Source organism: Camponotus vicinus, unplaced genomic scaffold (genome assembly GCF_025532165.1).
Source record: "Camponotus vicinus isolate PSW18456_S1 unplaced genomic scaffold, iyCamVici1.0 SCAF_2, whole genome shotgun sequence".
Lineage (NCBI taxonomy): Eukaryota > Metazoa > Arthropoda > Insecta > Hymenoptera > Formicidae > Camponotus > Camponotus vicinus.
In genome coordinates, this window is record NW_028141956.1 from 5,096,301 (window position 1) to 5,117,730 (window position 21,430).

At 39.2% G+C, this 21,430-nt stretch overlaps 2 protein-coding genes across 2 annotated transcripts in view; both read left to right on the forward strand.

Moving 5' to 3' along the window:
- The first annotated feature begins 3,617 nt into the window (after nucleotides 1-3,617).
- Nucleotides 3,618-7,958, forward strand: LOC145966246 (uncharacterized). Its single transcript, XM_083090204.1, is given in 5 exon segments — nucleotides 3,618-3,979; nucleotides 3,981-4,157; nucleotides 4,814-4,968; nucleotides 6,706-6,865; nucleotides 6,948-7,958. Coding segments are annotated over 5 exon segments (813 nt in total). The 5' UTR covers nucleotides 3,618-3,811; the 3' UTR covers nucleotides 7,101-7,958.
- A 3,270-nt stretch (nucleotides 7,959-11,228) lies between these two features.
- The window catches only part of Actbeta (inhibin subunit beta), a 30,625-nt gene continuing 20,423 nt past the window's right edge, over nucleotides 11,229-21,430 (forward strand). Inside the window, exons 1-2 of the mRNA XM_083090735.1 lie at nucleotides 11,229-12,407; nucleotides 12,588-13,873. Coding sequence (XP_082946861.1) covers nucleotides 12,916-13,873 — 958 coding nt within the window. The 5' untranslated portion in view covers nucleotides 11,229-12,407; nucleotides 12,588-12,915. The remainder of the gene's footprint in view (nucleotides 12,408-12,587; nucleotides 13,874-21,430) is intronic.

Below are 21,430 nucleotides of genomic sequence, written 5' to 3' on the forward strand. Positions count from 1 at the left end.
TCGCGCGTCAAATCGGATCCTGTGTTTACCCCCGAAGAAACTTCAAAACGAGGGGGGTGCATAAAATTATTAGTTATGCCGGCACATCCCCCTTTCGTCTAGCGATATTTCCGTACCCTTAGAACGCTCTAATTACGTCACGTACAGCTTCTTTCCATTCTTTTTTTCTCCGAAATCCCTCTATATTTTCGCTGACGAATGGCTTTGTGATTAATCAGTTTCAATTCTTGCTTGAATTACAAATGTGTCGCTTACGTATCTAAATGTCTCGCAATGAATTTTTTTGTAATTCTAATAGACGTTTCGTTAAATAATTTTTACGTAATAACTTATGTAATAACTTTTTTATATAAAACTTCATACAATAAGAATTCGAAGCGCGAAAAAATTGCATAATATCGCTTGAAATATTTGACAAACGGGATATCTAAATCTATATAGGATTGTAAGCTCGCATGGAGAGCGACGTGGATGTTTAATACAGCCCCGCTGTAATATGCACTATATACATAACTGCAAGCTGACGCTTCGGATCGATGTTCCAGGCGTCGGCGCCGGTAAGCTTCAGGGCTTTTCGCCATCATTTTCTGGAGCTACCAATTCGATATCTATAAAATCACGCGCAAAACTAATGTATTTTATTTCTATAGCTTGCAAAGTTAATTGGAAAAAATTGACAAGCAATGAAATCTCTTGGAGAAGAAATTTATTTTTGAAATTTTTGATTTATTTGTGTGAAATCTATTTGAGATAAAGATTTTGCTTTTAAAGAAAAACTAAAAGATATATTAAAATAATGATTTGATAATAAGTCATTATTTTTATCAACGCTTTTCAATATTAATATTATTTATCATGTATATTATTGATATATTTTTTTTATTAAAATTTTATTAGATATATACTGTTAATCATTTATATATTATGTATTGATTTCTTCGAAGCTTATTTCATGAAAAAAGTAAATTATTTATTTTCAGATATTCAAAGCTTTTTAGATACTCGAAAGCTATCTCAAATACTTGTTTTAAAAATTCTAGAGTAAAATCTATCTATTTCTCGTACGAAAATTCTACAAAGGTTCGTGTCATTTTATGTTATACTGTATATTACGAGAAAATAGCGCGATTACCGAATTTGCGAAAATATAAACGGAACAATATAGAGCGAGCTGCGTAAACGCAGCCTCCTCCAACTTTTGCACGTGTTCGTCCGATCCGATTTTGATGCGTTGCTAACAATGCACCGACCCCGTTGCATCGTCGCCCGCAACGGGGTCACGCCTTTGAGCGAAATTATGGGATTTCGTCACGGATCTTTCCAGACTTTCCCGATGCTTATTACACGGATTTGACGTAGATATCCCTCAAACAGTTGCGACGAGAGGGTGATCGAACGCGAAGAATCGACGTGTTAGACATTAGAGATATTAGGGCATTTATATCTAGTAAAAGTGCAGTGTTAAAAAAAAATTAATAATAATTGAACTGATCATGATTTGTAAGTTGTAAATTTATTGTAAGTATGAGAGAAGTCACATATAGTCCATAATAAATTTTACAAATTATAAATTTGAATCATTTAAATTCTCGATGTATCAATTTGAATTCAATTCTGTTAAAATGAAGAACGAGCTTTCTTCCTCTATTTTTTTATTTACGGATTTTTTTTTAACTATGAATTCACGCGATTCGCAAAATAAAAGGCTTTATTAAAAGCTAGAAATTTAGATTTTCGAGAATATCTATTAGATTACAAGATATCTGATGATTTTTTTATATTAGAGTTTTGAGGATGAGGATTATGACTTAATATTTTTGCTTTAAAAATACACATCAATGTATGGTCAATATAAAATTAATCAAAATATTAAAATTAATAAATTAAAATTCTATCAAAATAAAACATTGTTTGTAGTTTTCCAAGTTTTTACAATTTTTTTCGATACTTTTGTATATCAGTTTTTCTTAATAAAATACGAAATAGAAAATATACAAAACTTACACATACAATTATTATATTTAAATATTTTCATCTTCATAATTCGCATTAGCAACAATGATGTTAAATCGGTAATCATCTAAATAACAATGTTAATTAAGCATTCATAGTATAAAGTACATTGAATTTAATTGTTCTTTATAACAAAATTAATTTCGATCTTTACTTAAACCTTCCACAACCAATAATTGCTATTTAATTGAATAAAACTCCGAATTTTTGTAGTCAACGCAATTAATAACCTTGAATCAATCCACTGAAATAAATGCTGTTTGTTTCATTTATAAACTCATATTTTGTTGCGGTGAAAAATAAATTATTCGTTAAAACATTTTGGTAATTGTATTTTTTTTGTTATTTTACGTGAAACGGTTCCGAAATAAAACGCTCACAGTATGTTTATTCGTAGTCTAAATTCATTGACATCTTAATATATGTAAAAAAATACAAAAGAATTTTAAATATTGACATCAATATATTTAGATATATTTATATTATTTATAAATATTGACATCAATATATTTAGATATGTTTATTATTATTCTTTTTCAATTATCAGGAAATCAAATATAAAGAGACTCTTGAATATGATATTATATATCATAACAAGATTAAATCATGATAAAAACATAAACATTATTTGTTTTTGTGAGGATTGACTCAAGGTCGGTCGCTAGAATGAGGATTGATTGTTAGCATGTAACGGGATTCGTAATATTATTTAGTTAGTCGCTAATCCTTGGCCGAAAAGGATCAACATATAACAATGTGAATAGTACGATAAGAGTGCTTTGACTTTAAAATGCGTAGATCGATACTAATAAGCTCGTATTAATTCTGATACAGGTTCGTATTATTTCTGATTATGAAATTTTTGTTGGCAAAACAACTCTTTAATATATGCAATTACATTGCTTTTACAATAAAGAGAATAAAACTATTGAGTTTTATTAAACAATTAAAATAAGCAAACCGGCATAAATAAAAGTGCCACGCGCGGTATAACAGCTAGTAACATAATATTACTATTAAAATTATAATGCTGTTAATAGAATTTAAATTCTATTAAATTTAATATCACAATTTAATTAAACTTAATATGTAATATTTACAATTATAAACGTTTTGGTCCTCTTCGAATCATTTTTTTTAATAGATTCAACAATCTGAAGAATTAATATTAAACATAATAGAATATTATAAGAACTTCACCGCGAAACGCAATCGTCATAGTACTTCGTGAGAATGTCAATTATTATAAAAGTTTTAAAAATTCTAAATCACAAAAATAATGTTTACAAATCAATGTCAAATATTAGTCAGACTTTTTATAATCGATAAATATTATAACCAATCAATATCACTCTGCAAGTTTAAATTTTATTTTTACATTTTAAGATGAATTTTTGAAAGCAATCTTTTTTTAAATTATAAGTTAAATTAGTTAAGCAATGAAGAATAATTCCTCCAGATCTCCTAATAATACTACACGAATGATTTTCAATTATATTAGATATTATTATGTATTGTGTTTATGTCATAACAAATTATCTAATCTTTCAATTTTCTTGCCGCATATATCGCAAATATATTTCCAATGTAAAAAGAAACAAGAGAAAAAGAGGCTCTTTTGACAAGAGAGCTTCTTAGAAGTCCAGACGTGTTTTTAAATATTTGCCAAACTGAGCTTTGACTTTTGCATTCTGTTCGTATCCATCTTTCATCTTTCGGTCGATATCTAGCGAGATCAGCTCTCGCAGCATCGGTGGGTCGTGTCGAGGCAAGCACCGCCCAACAAGGGTGAAAAGGGATGAAGAGGATCCAATGTCACGATGGCATCGCGGCGCACGCGTTCCGCGACGAGCGATTTCCGTGTATTCGTGAATCCCGGGGGCGGTTACCTGCGGGGGTGTCCGCGAAATTTCCAAAAACGCACCCTCTCATGCTCTCAGAAGAACGTGACGCTTGGGTCCCGAAACGTCGCAGGACGTTGTCCGGGTGTGTGTGTGTGCGTGCGCGGACACTTACTTTTTTTTAATTTTTTTCCATCCTCCACGAGTGAGCGAACCTGCTGGTGCATCTGCTTGTCGGTGGACAGAAAGCGGGATATGAGCTACACCGAACCGCTGTGGGAGATCAATGGAAATCAAGCACCAGTGAGTCCGCGGCGAGTCCTGGTATCGCGCGCGATGTTTCCGATTTATTTGCAACAATAATAATAAACGGAATCGCATTCACATACAATTGAATGGAAATGTATTTTACAGCGCGATATTTTTGTGTGTTTCTTAAATTATTGAAAAATATCGCCCGCGATAACTAAGATTGATGTGATTATAAATATTATCATTGCAAATATTTCATCATCGTAATCCACGTGATATTTTATTCATGTGTCTGATATTTTAATAACTAACAATAACACATCGAGATTAAGATCGTCGCTTTTATATCAACAGGCAATATGTTGTGAGAAACATTCTTATTTAAAAATAAAATTTCAAGAAATGTTTATTTCTCAAGAATAGATTCTGAAGACCCGGATCAAGATTAATTAATTGTAATACAAAAATAACGACTGTATAAGTTTTATATGTATATTTGATTAAAAATATTTATTATAAAACTGAGGACTCTTAGATATTCGGTTACAACGCACAAACGCGTCAAAAGACGTCAAAATGTCTTTAAAAAAATATCCTAATGTATTAGACGCGCTATAGATATCTTTCAGATACCGGCTTTTGGGTTTTTGCGTGCTTCGTGTTGCCTGGACCAACCGATTCTCTCAGATGAAATCTATTCGCGACAGGTAATCGCGGCGGAAATGTCGCAGTACGTCGGTGGTGATATCTCCAGCTACCCGATGTGGGATAGTTCCGTATTGTATCAAGCACAGCCGCCTACCCATCCGCACGTGAACGAGCACGGATTGTACAGGCAACCCTGTGCCCTGTTGCATCAGAGGTAATCTTTTTTTACACAAAACTAAATAAGAAAGTTCTTTAATTTTGATCGAGATGATACCGCTCTTCGTCTCTGTCGATCTATCGTATTTGAATAATATTCAAAAGGATCAAGACATTATGGGCTGCGTTCAGAAATCCTACCCTGGGTTAAAAAGTTACTCGCCGTCGTTCAGAAATTAACCCGGGTAAGACAAAATTGACACACTAGTTGCGTTCGGAAATGCCAGGTAAAAACGTCAGAGTATACCCTAAGGTTAATTTTTTAACTTTAGAATTTTCAGGAGTTATAAAGTAACCCCACTATTTTAGCGCGAAATATAAAACAAATGATCTTGACTAATCTGGTCTCAAAATGGAAACCACCGTGACATCTCTTATTAAGCCAATTGCGAGACGTCACATCCCTTATCGTTTAGATAATGGAGAATATATTATTCAAGATAATATTATTTTATTAACTGATAAATCTGGTAAGCAAATATTTTCAGTTTCCTGATGACTTGAATGTTAGATTAGGTTAGATTATATTTATTAATTAATTATGAAAATTGTTCTAAATATTCGGTAATATTCCAAAATATTAAATTATTATTTTTTATAAATTATAATAAATATATAATTTATAAACAATAATAATTTTTAATATATTGTGATAAAACATTTCTTCTAAATTGTCATCATCACTTTCATTTTCAACTTCTATTACAGTATTTCTTAACATTTGCAACAATTTATAATTGCACGTGAGCACAATAGACAATATTAGATTTCGCCGAAGTTTATGCTCCGCCATATTTACACTATATGTTCGGAAAGTCGCATGACTAGATGTTACTCTGGGTAAAGTTTATATTTTACCCTGTTCAATTCTACTCTACCCGACGGGTAGGATTTCTGAACGCAGCCATGGAGATACATATGACATGGTCGTTAATAATTATATATTTTGTCGCATCGCGATGTCAAAAAGTTGATTGTGAAAATTACAAAGTTATGAGAATTGAAAGATATATGAAATATATTCCAGCATGTCCACTTTCTGGAAAAACAAATTTGGAAACCTCAAGGATTTTTTTCGTACTTGGAAAACATTAAAGAATTCTCATGAAATTTTATTGGAACTCATTGTCAAGGAGTTTTTTAAAAAAATCTTTCTTTGATAATTTTATTTTTATATTATAGACAGTCGGCAATCCCCATCGATAAGCAAAGTTGTGAATTATGTGTTTAAGTATATTATAAATCTATTTCTATTATACATCAATTTTTTTCTATTTATACTATACGTTTAATGCCCTAACAAAATAGGCCCTTAAAAATGTAATACATATTCTTTATTTTTATGATAAAAAAATGAAAATATAAGTGAAAAATGCTTATCATACGAAAGCTATTCAATATTTTTCAGTACATTTGCAAATCTAACATTTGAAATTTAACTGCATTTTTCCTTTGTATATGAGTGAAAAATATGAGAAAACGCAAATAAAAAAAACTTATTTAAACAAACTGATCAAAAAATCTCGAAAATATTCTTTTTTGGACCTAGAATTCACCTAGAATTTTGAACAAAAATACCTGGAAGATCAAGAAATTTTCACTTTTTACAAGATTCGAGTACACAATCTGTACATGGCAAACTTGCATTTCCAATCGGAATCGCAAGATACGTAATAGATTCTTAATACTGATTATTTTGCCGATGTTTATTTAATCGAGAATTTGGAATTTCCAGTCGTTATACGTCAAATGGCCGTTCCCCGAATCTGCCGTCGTCAACGACGAAGAAACCGAGGCGTCGAGTGGCGACGGTCTCCCAGAGGAGAGCCGCGAATATCCGGGAGAGGCGCAGAATGTTCAATCTGAACGAGGCCTTCGATAAGCTCCGCAGGAAAGTACGAAAAATGCTTTTTCGGATTAGAGAAGAGACATTTCGCGACATTCGCGCGATTCACGTCTCCCATGCGATGATTTCAGGTACCGACGTTCGCTTACGAGAAACGGCTCTCGAGAATCGAAACGCTGCGCTTGGCCATCACGTACATCGCTTTCATGGGCGAGCTACTAGGTATCGAGCCAAGTAGTCCGAAACCAGAATATATACCACGAGAATATTACTTGCCGAACTGAATGTCTTCCTTGCCTGCCAAAGAGGTGCTGATGCGGATCGATGCGAGATTCATAAATGTTCGAACTACTAATCGGCGAAACATGGTCTTCCATTATTGATTAGTATTATAGTGTTAAATCAAGAGATGCACAAAATTTAACATATGTCCGTATATATATATGTGATACTTCTCTCGTAATATTATACTTGATCCTTTTATTCTCCACCTCTATTAATCTTTTCGATACTATATTTCACTATTATTATTAAAAAACGATTGCAAAGAAAAGAACGTAAAAATATAATTTTTAAATCTAAAGGAATCTTTTAATGATGACAAAACATTTGATCTTAATAGTGTATCGGAAGGATTAAAATCTCAGTCAATCAAATCTTTCCTACTGTGCAGACAATAATTTTATCTCGATTATCGCGTAAATAGAGGAATCTATTGCGAAATACGAAGCGATAATATAAATTAAATTTCTCTGATGTCCTTTCATTATTTGTAATGCAGAAATTGTATATTGTAAGATGGCGTTACAGCGAAATAAAAAAAGTGTTTCACGCGATTTCTTATATCAAGAAAATTAATCAGTGCGAGCAACAAAATTCTCTATATAAAATTAAATTATTTTTACCGATATTAATCGAAATTTATTTATCGCGATTCGAAATTGCTCTTGTTGAAACAATATATGTAACTCCATCTTACATCTTGCTGTAATTTCTAATTTGAATAAAATGATTGTATGTTGCTGATTACTGTGTGAAAATAAATAGGTGTAGTATAAAAATAAGTTAAAATAAAGATTTAAATAATAATATTGTTATATTTAATACATCTTGTTAGAAGCTACTCTCGGGAGTGGAAATTACGTGAAATTGCTACTTACGTATATAAATTTACAATGAGAAAACTGTAAAAAGATAGACAGCACATTCTCGTATATCGTTTGCATAGCATAAAATTGAATTTTGTAAAATTGGATTACACGATTTTTCATAATATTGCATTTTGATGCTTTTACTTAATAATTTATATATTTAGTACAAAAATATTTATCTAATGTATTTATTATTCAATTTAACACAGGTCTGTGAAAATTCGTCAATAATTCTCTATCATCGCATGAGAGTATTAAAATCTGCTTTGGCGGCAACGTGCCTTTTAAGCGAGCAAGATTCCAAATTAAGAAAAATCCTACATGTGCATCGTTCGATAGCGGTTCGTCGCGTTACCGTTGGAACCTATGCATCCGACGTTGTTATCAGCATTCCAGAGGAAGAGCATCGAACCTGCTCGAGGTAACTGTTCAGCTTACTCGGTGTCGGTATACGACAAATACACCCGCGTCGATTTACCCTCCTTATCGACTCTATATTAAAAGAATGATTCCCTGCGTGAGATCAAAAGGCCGACGAGAGCAGCACTACATTATATATTGTCGCTATGGGAGAGGGATAGGGGGAGGGGGGAGGGGAAGGGAAGATAAGGGGTTGACCGAGAGGAACCGGTAGCCACCCAAGAAGAGAAGGCGGCTTTCTCTCTGTGCCGACTCGATCGTTTAACAGGACTCCCTCCGCCCTTTTTTTTGCCGATCCTCTTTTTCCCTCAAGGTTGCCACTAAGAGATCGTCCCGGCGAACGAGCGAGAGGAGGAGAGGCAGAACGGGGAGATGTCTTTTACGCTCGGGCGATGCAGGCGAGCTCGTTAGGCTGACGTCTCAATTTTAGATCGGCTATCGAGAAATCACAGAGGAGAAGGGAGAGAGAGAGAATGATATCGAGGGTGGGTCCACGTGTGCGTGTTCGCATAAACGCGAGAGCGGGCCACACGCAGTTGCCTTTCATGTGTCATAATATTAATATATAAATACATATTAATATAGACAATATATTAATATATTAATATCTTAATATAGACAAATTATATATTATATATAATTACATAAAAAAATACATACATGTATATATTATATATAATTTGTCTATATTAATATATTGACAAATTATATATAATATACATGTATGTATGTATGTATGTATATATGTATGTCATGTATATGTATATATTTTAATATGCGAATATACGCATTCTAGATGCTTCGGAATAAAGACAAGTTCGAAGACAAGAGAATAAAGTAACAAGCAAGAGAAAGAACAAAGAGAAGAAGAGAAAGAGAGAGAGATGCGGTAAGAGATAGGGCGCAGAGTAAAAGAGCTGTCTATCGGGTTGCGGGTGGGACACGGGAGAACGGGAGCAGGAAAGGGATAGAGGAATGGAAGAAGGAGGAGGAGGAGGAGGAGGAGGAGAAGGGGAGAAGACAACGCGCGCGGTGGCGTCGAGGGTGAGCCCTGCGGGGAAAAGAAGAAACGCGAAGATAGGAGCCTTGGCTCATAATAGGTGGAGAGGCCGGCGCCTCTCGTAGCATCACCACGTGGCATGCGGCCAACTACTGTCTCCTGATCAATATGCTTACGGGCTACCTCGCCTCTCTTTCTATCCCTTTCCTCTCGCGGCCTCTCCCTTTTGCGCCTCTCGGCGACGAGCGGCGGCGGATCAGGAGGCCGCGATGCGACGCGTTGTTATCACGGCGATATCGAATGTATTCGCTTATTCGTGCGTCGAAGGCACCGGGATGTCGTGTCGTCGTGTCCTCTCCTCGAGATCCGCCGCGGCCTGACACGATTGAGAGATCTATTCCGTGGCGAGTTTCGCCAAAAGTTTCGCCGTATTTCTCGAAAACGAAATTATATCATTTTCAAGTAATATTAATTAATCGGGATAATTAATACTATTACATAACTTACTGGCTCACACACTTTTTTAATTTAAAAAAAGTTATATTATTTAATTTTTTTAAATAATCCTTATCATAGTAATTTTATTTAAAAATTAATTCGAGAGGAATATGATAATTATTGTATCACTGCAATTACATATATGTGGATAATTATTAAATTTAACAAATCAATGAAAGAGAAAAGAATAGCAATGAGGGAGAAAGAGAGAGAGAGAGAGAAATATTATAGATATAAACTATTTTATTTTAATCTGTCAAAAAGGAATTGAAATAGCGAAAATTTCAGCGTGAAAATGTCTCGTAGCCGCGAATATATAAAGATGGATATTATTCTCGCGTGCTTATAATGTATCGAAATCCGCGTAACTTCAATCTTTTTTCTCCACTTTTAAAAGGCAATTACAACTATAGTCACATTTTCGACATTATTAAACGTGACGTTTTGTGTCACGAATAAACTTACAAATTATTTTCGCGTGTCCTGGTAACAATTCTTGCTACCGAGAACTCCGCGATAAATGTCCCGAAGCTTACGACTCTCGCCGAATGGATGGGGTCATTCATTTCCACTCATTATCTTATCATCGGCAAAGTTTCTTGCCGGTGATGTACCGTTGACACCTAACAGGTGGTCCCGTTGGCTCTTTCGCGAACGGTGGACGCCGCTAGAGAGATACATCGAGATCATCGAGGAGCCGGAATCTGCCACGCGTCAGACACGTGGTGACTGATCCAAGTGATTTGTCCGTATCTTTCTTTCTCTCTCTCTCTCTCTTTCACCCCTTTCTCTCTTTCTCTTTTTCTTCTCTCTCTCTCTCTCTCTCTTTCTCCATCTGTATATTTTTCGTCCTTGTTCATTAAAAGTGCGAGTGACATATACGCTAACTATCAATAACATAAACACGACGGGGCTCTCTTTTTCTCCTTTTTCTTCGACACTTTTTAAATCATCGTCTGACCCTGAAAGAATCGCGCGTGCTGTCATCATGAGGATCGACTCTGTACACTCGTGCGTACTCATATGAGGGTTTTAAATATCTCGGCGAATCGCGAAGAGCGATCGCGTTATAAGAGAGAAGGTCCACCTATATAAAATTACCGAGGAGTTTAGTCGGCCGTAGTAGAATATCTATATCGCGGTGGGTGGGTGGACAATATCTCGTGGATCGCGCTCGACATCGCCGGTGATGGTAGTGGTGCTGGTGGGAAGGTGGGTGGGTGGTTGGGTGGTTGGTTGGTTGGTTGGTTGGTTGGTTGGTTGGTTGGCTGGTGGTGGTGTTGGTGCTGCTGCTGGCTGCTGCTACTGCTCTGCTGCTGTTGCTGCTGCCGGCTCACAGCCGCTGGTAATGGTACGGCGGTGGTGGTGCCGGTATCGGTAGTGGTAGTGGTAGTGGTGGTGGTTGCCCCTCAGTGTCCGGCGCGCCTCCGACAAGCGTGCTTCGGTCGTTACAAGAGGATCCCTCGAACGCGCTCTCGGCGTTCACCGCGGATGACATCGGTCAACTTGCCGCTGTTGTCGCGTAACAGAGAGACAAGCAATAGACAGGATCGAGATAATAAAACGTTAAGCGGGAACGAGAGAGGAGGAGGTGAAGAACGGAGAGGAGCGCGTCGAGGAGGAAGAGCCGGGAAGAATCGGGACGAGATTACGATCTAACGTGTACGTAGAATTACGACGAGCTGCTCCCTTCGAAGAAGGATGCGATTAGCATCGGCCACGTTACGGTGCTCGTCGTCGGTGACGGGGTGCGCGGTGACAGGTTCGCGCGAATCGCTCGCGCGGGTCAGGACGGACCGCCCGCAACATTTGCCGCATGCGGCAGACAGGCACGAGGACGAGTCCTGCTAACCGGCGAGTCGCAGGACCCTACGAGCACGCGGGAGGGGTGGAACACGGGGACCGCACTTTAGTAGCGCGCCGTGGATCTCACGGGTGAAGTGCCCGGTTGATCGGAGCATCGACACACACGGAGTGGCGCCAGACTTTTAAATGGTGCATTATTATTTCGAGGATCTTAGCCGTAGTGAAGAGTTAGGTATACATAGAAAGTGCCCGAGAAAGTCGAGAAGACCCTAGTCGATAGTGAACGACGTCGCCGCTTCGTTCGTTCCGAGGATCCGGCGTGACAGGGAGGAAGAAAGAAAGAGAAAGAGAGGAAGAGTGAGAGAGAGAAGGGGAGAGAGAGAGAGAGAGAGAAAGAGAGAGAGGGAGAAGAAAAGGGGTTAGAGTAGCGAAGTGAAGCGTGCACACACAGTCAAGTTCAACGACCCGTTCGGATTAGCTCGCGCGAACGAGCGGAAGGTCGGCTCAAGGACGGGGTTTAGCGAAAAGTCCGACGAAAAGAGAAACGTATACGAGGAAGAAGGAGAAGAGAAGAGAAGAGACGCGAGATTAATATATGCAGGTACAAGGAAGAAACGCGTTTATGGGTGAACGTGAGAACGCGGAAGCAAAGCGAGCGCGAATGGCCGAAACTACGAGCGGCGTGCACCGGTCGGTTACGGCGATCCATCGCTCGGGTGAGATTGACCCTGAGGTGCCGGCAACCGGTAGTTGGTGATGGGGGGTTTAGGCGAGGATGCCTTCTCCCTGTCTTCTCTGTCGTCATCATCACCGTCGTCGTCGTCACCGCTACGCGCTGTCATCCCCTACGTCGAGTCGTCGGGTTATTCTATCTCGCATCGTCTCGTCCTTTCCAGTGACCGTCGTCGTCATCGTCATCGTGGTCCCTGCAATCCCTCGGCACCACCGCCAAGCCGGCGTAGCCGGTCGCAGCCAAGAAGCAGCGCGCTTGTTAACGGTAATCCGAAGAGATTCGTCATCGCGAGAGATCTCCCGCTCTTCGGTGTCGGATGCGTCAGTGGTAGCGACGTTAACGTCGTCGACGAGGAGTCTGACGGTACCCGAGGAACAACGCCTGGGGTATCGGTATCGGTTCGGAAACAGAAGAAGGAAAGAAGGGAGCGTCGTAGCAAGAGAAGGAGGTGGCGGAGGTGGTGGGGGCGAACGAGGTGACTCGCCGTCGAGATGCACCAGGTGCCATATAGAACGGAACGCGGCGGCACCTCGAACGAAGGCCGAAACGACAGGAAGCGACAACAACAGCAACGACAACAGCAACAGCAACAGTCCTCTCGATACGACAGTCACAGTCAAGTGCCGCAGCAGCCGTCTCGATCTCACGTCCGTGCCCGGGTCCGTGTCCACGGCCGCGTTCGCGCTCACGTCCGCGCCCGAACACGCCGATCGTCGACGACCTCGAGCGAGAGCGCCGATCGAACGACGGCGACGCGGCGGTGGTTACGGCGGCACGACCCCGGGCCCGACGTGGTGGTCCGCGAGTCCCCGCCGCTGCACTGTTTGGGCCCGGCGCGCACCGTCTACGGCGGCCTCCCACCGTTTTTCCCGTCCAATTTGTTGCTCATAGGACTCGCTCTTTGTTGCCTGGCCCTGCCGGCGGTGCAGCCGCGCCTCAGCGGCCACTATCAAACGTGTCCGGGTTGCCCGCATCAGCAGCCGCAGCAACAGCAGCATCATCATCATCATCACCACCACGTGCATCACGACGGTTCGACGAGGAGCGGCCTCTTCAAGGACACCGCCGCGCCCAGCCCGGACGATCTCAGGCTGGAGGCGATTAAGCATCAGATACTGCAGAAGCTCGGCCTGAGGGCTCGCCCGGATGTTAACAGGACGTTGGCCACCGTGCCCCGGCACCTGGCCCTGGAGACCCTTTATCGGGCGGAGGCGCAAACGCCGCCGCGTTATTCCGACCGGTCGAGGGTCGACTACGAGAGTGAGTATCCGGGCGAGTTTCTCTACGGCAGCGACGAGTATTCGTATAGGAATCTCGATCAGGAGACCACCACCACCGAGGGAAACGCCAGGACTACCGCGAGGTCCTATCAGGACTATGACAACGTTCAGGAGGAGCTCGACGATTTCTACGCTAGGACTTCGGAGATCATCACCTTCGCCGAGCCCGGTGAGTTTGCCTTGGGTTCTTTCTATAGATTTTTCTTAAAATTTTGCGCCGATAAATTGCATTAATTCCTCTTCGCAATTTTATACTTTGAAAAGTTTAGACTTCTTTATGGATATACGAGCGATATCGGAGAGATACTCGATGATAAGTATATTATCATATAAATAATGCGTAACACGTGACTATGTACATGTGATTGTTACGACATTCGATTTTCTCATTAAATATAAGAGAACCACAACTTGAATAGCAAAAGAAAACTCTAAATCGGTCAATAGTAATAATTCTGATCCGAAAATTCCAAAATATTTACGGAAGAAGATAAGAATATGAAACACGGTGGACATTTAAACGATTTTTAGACAAATATAATTTTAAATATTTAATAATTTACACATAATTCAAACTTTGTATTCGTATTCCTGTATTTATGTACGTGTGTGCGTTTAAAAAATTTATCAATAATGTAATAATAATTAATAATCATGTAAAACTTTTAAAAACTTGCTATATAATTTATTGTATTCACATTTGTCGGTGCTATATAAATTGAACATTATTTCTATGTCTGTGACAATGCAATGACGTCACGATTGGCATAGGATACATCTTACTTTGTGTATAACAACTGGAAAATTAGATTTGCCGGTTGCATTATACCGGGGGGTGGTTTCCATCACTGATCTCGCATATTCCTAACTTTCTTCTCTGTATTTATCTTCGATGCAAAATACAGGAATTTCATGAGGAAAATCCGTGAGAAACGTCGCGTACGTTCCTGCGCGACGTCGCGGTCAATATCGAACAATCGAGATCTAAAGAACGCGAATGCCCTTGCCACACGCGTGCGATTTCCAATGCAACTGCGATTTCAATGTGTAAAGCCCACTTCCAAGAAAACACTCTTTCTAACACGCCGCCGGCATAAGGTGTCGGTGTTCGAGGCGGGAGAATCCTTGAAAAAGTTGCAAAGATCCCTGCGAAACAGAAACGTAAGTCGCAACCGGGGCTTACAACTTTGCCAACTTTGCTCGATAAGTGTCGTAGATTTTTTTCCTCAATCAAAATATTCCGCCTACGATAAATAAGAAAATTATTGTACGCTTGAATAGAGGACGTTCCTTGAACATTCACAGACATCGGTGATCAGGTTATACAGCAGTCAATGCATGTACACATACCATGATTATATTAATTAATCGCGCTATATATCGTAATATATCACGTAATAATCTGATATCCGAGATATTCACGTTTCAAAACTGCATTTGCATTATTTTCAAAATATCGCAGAGGGATAAAAAGGCCAAGCGACTCTTTATGAAACTCGACTCGACGAACAATCGGCAGTATAATTTGATGAGTGCGCACGCGAATTATAAAAATCGAAGACCGACGGCACTTCATTATCGCAACTACCCGCGCTTCCCTTCTTTTGCCATTTATTTAATATAGCCGGGCGGAACTATTGAATTAAGCTGAATTCGTTGGATGCCAAATCGCGCGAGGAGAACTTACTGATCCCATGTCTGATTGGATGACCCAGTCACTCGATGAAAGTTTTTCGGAAACTTCTCTTCTGAAGCGATCTCTCGATACACTTTAATAAAGATCGCTTGAGTGATCGCATATCGGTATGGACCGAAGAATATATAACGCGACCGTTCGTCCCGTCATCCATTTATCGATCATACCTAACGATCATCCCCTCTTCCTCCTCAAATATAGCTTTGTCAGGATTACATCGGCTCGTATTTAGTCTTTCATTTGCGACAACATGATTGATGCTCGTTGCGGCTTTTTATGATTCTCGCATCGCAAGAAAAGGTATTTACCAATATAATCATGGGTAATTTTTAAGAGATTTTTAATACCGTTGATAAAGTCAATGTTCGTTTATCGTATGTAATTTAATCAAATCACCTGTAAAAGAATATTTCAAATTCTTCATCGAGAAATATCTTAATATTCGGGATAAATTTCATTTTGATGAAAATATCGAGGTTGCTTGGAGAAATCTTGTAAATATCAATCTCTTTGGAGTTACTTTTTTTTTTAAATCGTAAGTAAAAATGTACGTTGAAATTTTTATTTATAATATTTCATGGTTTTTTTTACTTACGATATATCAAATTTTATTCAAGTTTAGGGAGAACATAAGTTTTATTCCGCTATTATACTTTGAAAAATAGAGCGAACGTGACACCCTGTGTATTAAATAACAAGTACGCGAATGGAATTGAAATAGCAGTTGCAATAAGCTTGGTTTCCGATAACAGGGCGACTTCCACGAAACGCCAAACAACACGTCGCATGTTCAACACATACAGAATGCTCGATACACACAAATACAATGTAATAATTGCGGTATATACAACGCGACTTCGGGGTTAATCTATCCGCGTGTATTGCATTACTTCTCCGCTAGAACGAGGGTATGTTTTATGTATTACATTATGTTTTCCCGATTTGATATAATCCGTGTAACAAATACGTGTCTGTTTATTACTTGTATTTTACATAAATATTTATAATTCAATGATTCATTTAATTAAAAGGCGATAGTTACCTTTCATAGAGTTTTCATCGTAACAAATTTTTATTCGGATTGAGATTATCACAAGTCGCGCGTCTCGAATAAGAAACGTTTACGAAATAAACCCAAAGCTGACTCATCGCGAAATTTCAAATGGCTCGTCATGCTTGTAACTTTTCTATCATGATTCTCATATATTATTCACTATAACATCATTTTAGTTTCGCTTCCGTAGTTTCGCCTAGTTCGCACGGGCTCGAGTCGCGACGATTCGTGTATGTAATTGCGGAAAATCGCGATCGAATCCTGCTCCGAATCCAGCTGACGGAATTTTTCGTGGGCGGGACAAGACGCCGCGATGAAGAGATAGATTCTCCGGGATTGTGATCGTCGGCTAACGAAATTTGCGTGCGAGATTGACGAAAGGCGGAATGGCATCCGTTCATCGGCGAGTCGCTTTGACAAGCACGCGTCCCCTCGGGGCCACACACCTGCAGCCACGTGGCCCGCCGCAGTCCGCCGCGAGTGTTGCGACAACACAGAAGCGGTCTATAGTTCACTCCGTAGTTCATAGTGACTCTAAGTTTAACAATAAGGGTAATAGAACCCCAAGGTAGAAACGGTAATGTTACCCCGACTCGTTGTCGCGCGGCGTAGCCGGCGCTTGCAGCTTCGTCACCATTAAATTAACGAGCTCTGCCGAGTTTCGACATCGCGTCGTCCTGTTTCGCTCTTTTCGCCCTCGCAAAACAGTCGCGTAATGTTCCAAGACGGAATTTTGGACTAGTTTTCTGCTTAAGAAATACAAATCTTGGCATAATTAAGCATGTAAGGAAAACCTCGATCTCTCTCCTCGAAAAGTACAGATTTCTTTAGAAATGAAAATATTCAAAAATACCCTAAAAGTTATCGAAAAGATATAAATCTTAAAAATGAAAATTTCAAGATGAGAATTCTCGAAGGAATAAAAATGTGCCTTTTTTGTTGATATCCTTTACGGTATTTTATTTAAATATATTATTAAATATAATATTTATTATTAAATTATTATTAAATATATTATTAAATATAATATTAAATTAAACATATTTATTTTTAAATATATTATTTTAGAGAAACCGTCTCTTTTCTATTCCAATTTATATAAATAGATTATGGGAAAGACATTAAACGAGTTGGTAGCCATGGTTATACGGTGAACGAAAATTCGGCTTAATTACATTTTAGCGCGATATTACGGCTCGAACTCGTTCGCGATCGATTCGCGAGCCGTGTCGCGAACTTTTCTCGACCCGCGCGCGCGATATCGATATCTCGGATTCTCTTGGCGCGTCCCGGCGCGAAAAAACCCCGAGGCGAGCAGGTGCCCGGAACACAAAAGCGTTGATCGCAACGCTTCCGAATCCCATCGCTCTCGTACGAGGATTCCCCGATGGTTGATTTTTACCGGATACGGATTGCGCGCCGAGGCCTATCACACACACGCAATACGCCATATGTGATACTTTAACGTTAATGTCGCCGTGTCACTATACATAGCCGATGAACACGTCATTCTTTTTGAAGAAACTAAAGAAACTATAAACGACCACCACACCATACCGCATCGACCGCGGGTGGCCGGCGAGGGGCGCGAGTCGCGGGGGTGACAGCGGGGAAAAGTTTGTGTTCCACATTTTTTGTCTACGTGGAACGCGCGAAAAAAATGCCGTGGAACAATGCTCCCACTCTTTGTAGTTGTACCGATGTATCACAATCCCTCCCACTCGGTTGAATCAATATGATCCAATCGCACCCCCCCCCCCCTTCAGTCGGTTGATAATTAAATTATCGCAAATTTTTTTAAGCCAACGTGTTAGCTCTTTTCGTTTCTATTATCCTGGCGAAAATAGGGACCCGGATTGACGAACATCGCGCGCGAGACTGAATCTCATCCCTCATCGCTCATTCCTGGGTCAGATCTCTGTAATGTAATTTGTAATACGACGCGGAAGATAAATCAGCGTTCGTATAATTTTCGATACCTATTTTTTATACCTCTCTATAAATTTGCTTCCGAGTAATCGATCATTTTTAACGTATCACGAATAGAAGAAATAATCCAATATAATATACATATATATTGTATAATGTATCTAATTTTAATTTAATTTAAAAAAGCATGTCATTTATTAAACGCATGACGCTGGGAACATTTTTGCTGAAAAAAACTACTGGAAAAATTCTCAAATTTAGGTGGGTCATAATCGGTTAACTGTGTGGACTATGCGATTTTGCAGGGTGGACAATGTTTCCCTCGAGCGGTGGAGAAATGATCCCGACGGGAAAGTTTCGCTTTTAGCGCCACCGTAAAAAGATACATAACGCGCGCCGCTACAGCCTGTTAACGAGTTTTCTAATAATAACCACGCGAGTTAAACTATCGTCGAAAACAATTTTACGATCATTGTTCCACGTATCATCCCATCGCGCTTTTGCTTGCCACGTTGATCAATTGAATAGCGCAAATCTCCCTTAAATCTCCCTTATAAGGTATGACTCTTATTCGGTATATGATGAAGTAAAATCTCTCCTTGCGGTCGTAAGGATCAACCATTTGATTCTTGATCACGATCTAAGTTCGTGTTCTGCGTTCTTACTTCTCTCTTTTTCGGCTAATTGTGTAAAACAGATATCGAGATATACATAAGTATGCTCAATTGCAATTATTACACATAAAGAATAAATTAAAATCTCATTATTATCTATAATGAGATTTTAATTTATTCTTTACGTGTTTATTATATAAATTTATAATTCTTATATTATATTAATTTATATTTCTTTCTTGTAGTATCTTAAAAAAGCGTGATTATATTATAATGATAATTATGATTAATTATTATTTGTTATATTGAGAATTATAAAATTTGATTATTTCCAAACTCTTAACAACACTGTGCAAATAGACCGAATATTAAGTGTATGTATTTCATTTGTGACTAAATATTTTTTATGTGATGTGATTTAATGTTACGAGAGACGATCCTCTTTTCCTATTTTATAAGCGACCGATCGAATGCAACGGGATAATTTATCGGACATAATCGAATTAATTCTTTTCGCCGATTCGGTTATCCGAATCTGCCAGGCCGACGGGAAAAGGAAAGAAAAAGGCGATGGAATAACATCCTTTCACGATAATGCAACGGGAGATTGTATGAATGCAATCGACAGTACGAGAACTCGTAATGGACTTCGTCGGGCGATCGAAAGTTTCCGCGATAGAGGTTGTCGAAAAAATTCCCATCGTCGGAACTTGTTTCGGTGGAAACCTTTCAGGCGTTACTGCAAATTACGAAGGGCGGATATCTGCGAGAGAAGAAAAACGATTATCTAGAAACGTAACGTTGGAAAATAAATAATAAGAGAATTACGTACATCTTCTCTAATAATAAGAATAATGCATTACATGAAGTTATTTCAATATACGAAATAATTGTGAAAAATATTTATTAATATACGTACAAAATATTTCTAGCAATCTCGAGAGATGTATTTTCTATCTTCTGAAATATGTAATAACTTTATCAACCAATTTACAATCTGCACCTTCCGAAGCAAAAATGCGGCACGACATGATATCTCGTACACGAGAATCGATACAAAGTGTCAGCATATGGCCGTGTAAGTCTCCGATAGCGAGTGCACGCGTGAAGAGGTGTTTTAACTGTCAGCAACAGCGGTAGCAAGCAACAGCAACAGTAGTAGCAATAGCATCACGAGAACTTTACAACCCGTGAGTAACGTTCCGTACAAAAACAACGTTTATATTCTCGCCACCCCGCCTTCAGCGGGTGGCCATTCCGAAGCACTTGGACCATAAGATACCATAAGAATTTATGCGTCTCACTCAACAACGCCACCAACAGCGTTACCATTTCGTCGTCGTCGTTATTGAAGATGCGAATTCCCGAACGACGACGACGATGACGATCGCAAGGGAGCAGAAGGGAAGTTGGATAACGGATAACGAGAGATGAAGAGAGTGTAAAGCGGTTGGAAAAAAATTGGAAAAAATGCTGAAAAGGAGACGAGTATCATCGATAGCGAGTTTTTAATTTTTAAGAAGGGAAAGGCAAAGTATAACAAATTTTTCTATTTAAAGTTATAAATGATGCGTGAATATTTGAGACCGATTTTCTTTTGAAATTTATCGCCTCGCTGCCAAATAGCGATACGGAAAAATCGAAAACATGGAAGATGAGCCGAATACATTTTTGATATTATCGCAGTATAATTAGATGGAAGAGGGAATCTATTCTGCGGCAAGATACAAGTCGTAGAGAAGGAAAGAGGAGACGTTCGACGCTCGATAGCTTGCGACATCTTTTAACGACATACAGGATGATATCGCGACAATATACACGCTCGTCTACCTTCTCTCTCTTTCTTTTGCTTTCTCTCCTTTTTTCCCCCTCAGCTTTTTCGCGTTCTCTGTCGCGCGCAAATTCCATCCCCCTGGACGCGGCCATTCCACTGCCATTACTAAACGGTGCCGTAAGCTAACAGTCATAATTTTGGCGGTTTATTGTACCTCATGCGTTTCTCATGTTCAAGAGGAAACCATTATCTCTGACAGGGTGCATTGCGTATAGTGTATTATCCAGTCGCGACCGGTGACGGACGGCCGAATCCGCTCGCTTGCCCGCGCGATGGTTGGAGATCCTCACGCGACTCGCTGCCAAGGATCACACACACACACATTTGCCCCGTATTTGCCCCCCGGTTAATTACACGTAACCACGTGCCACTGCTTGAACATGCTCGTGTCGATTCGTAAATCGCGAGCATTTTGAACCGAATAAAAATGCATGCACGTAGAGCATAATCGCCTCGAAAAAAAGGAAAAATTCGATAATTGAAAATCCCTCGTTTTACCAAAACGTTGGAAGGAAAATGAGAAGAAAAATATAAATATGATATATATAAAAAGTATTTTTTTCTTTTAGAAAATGATGCTAAAAGGTAACGTATGAATA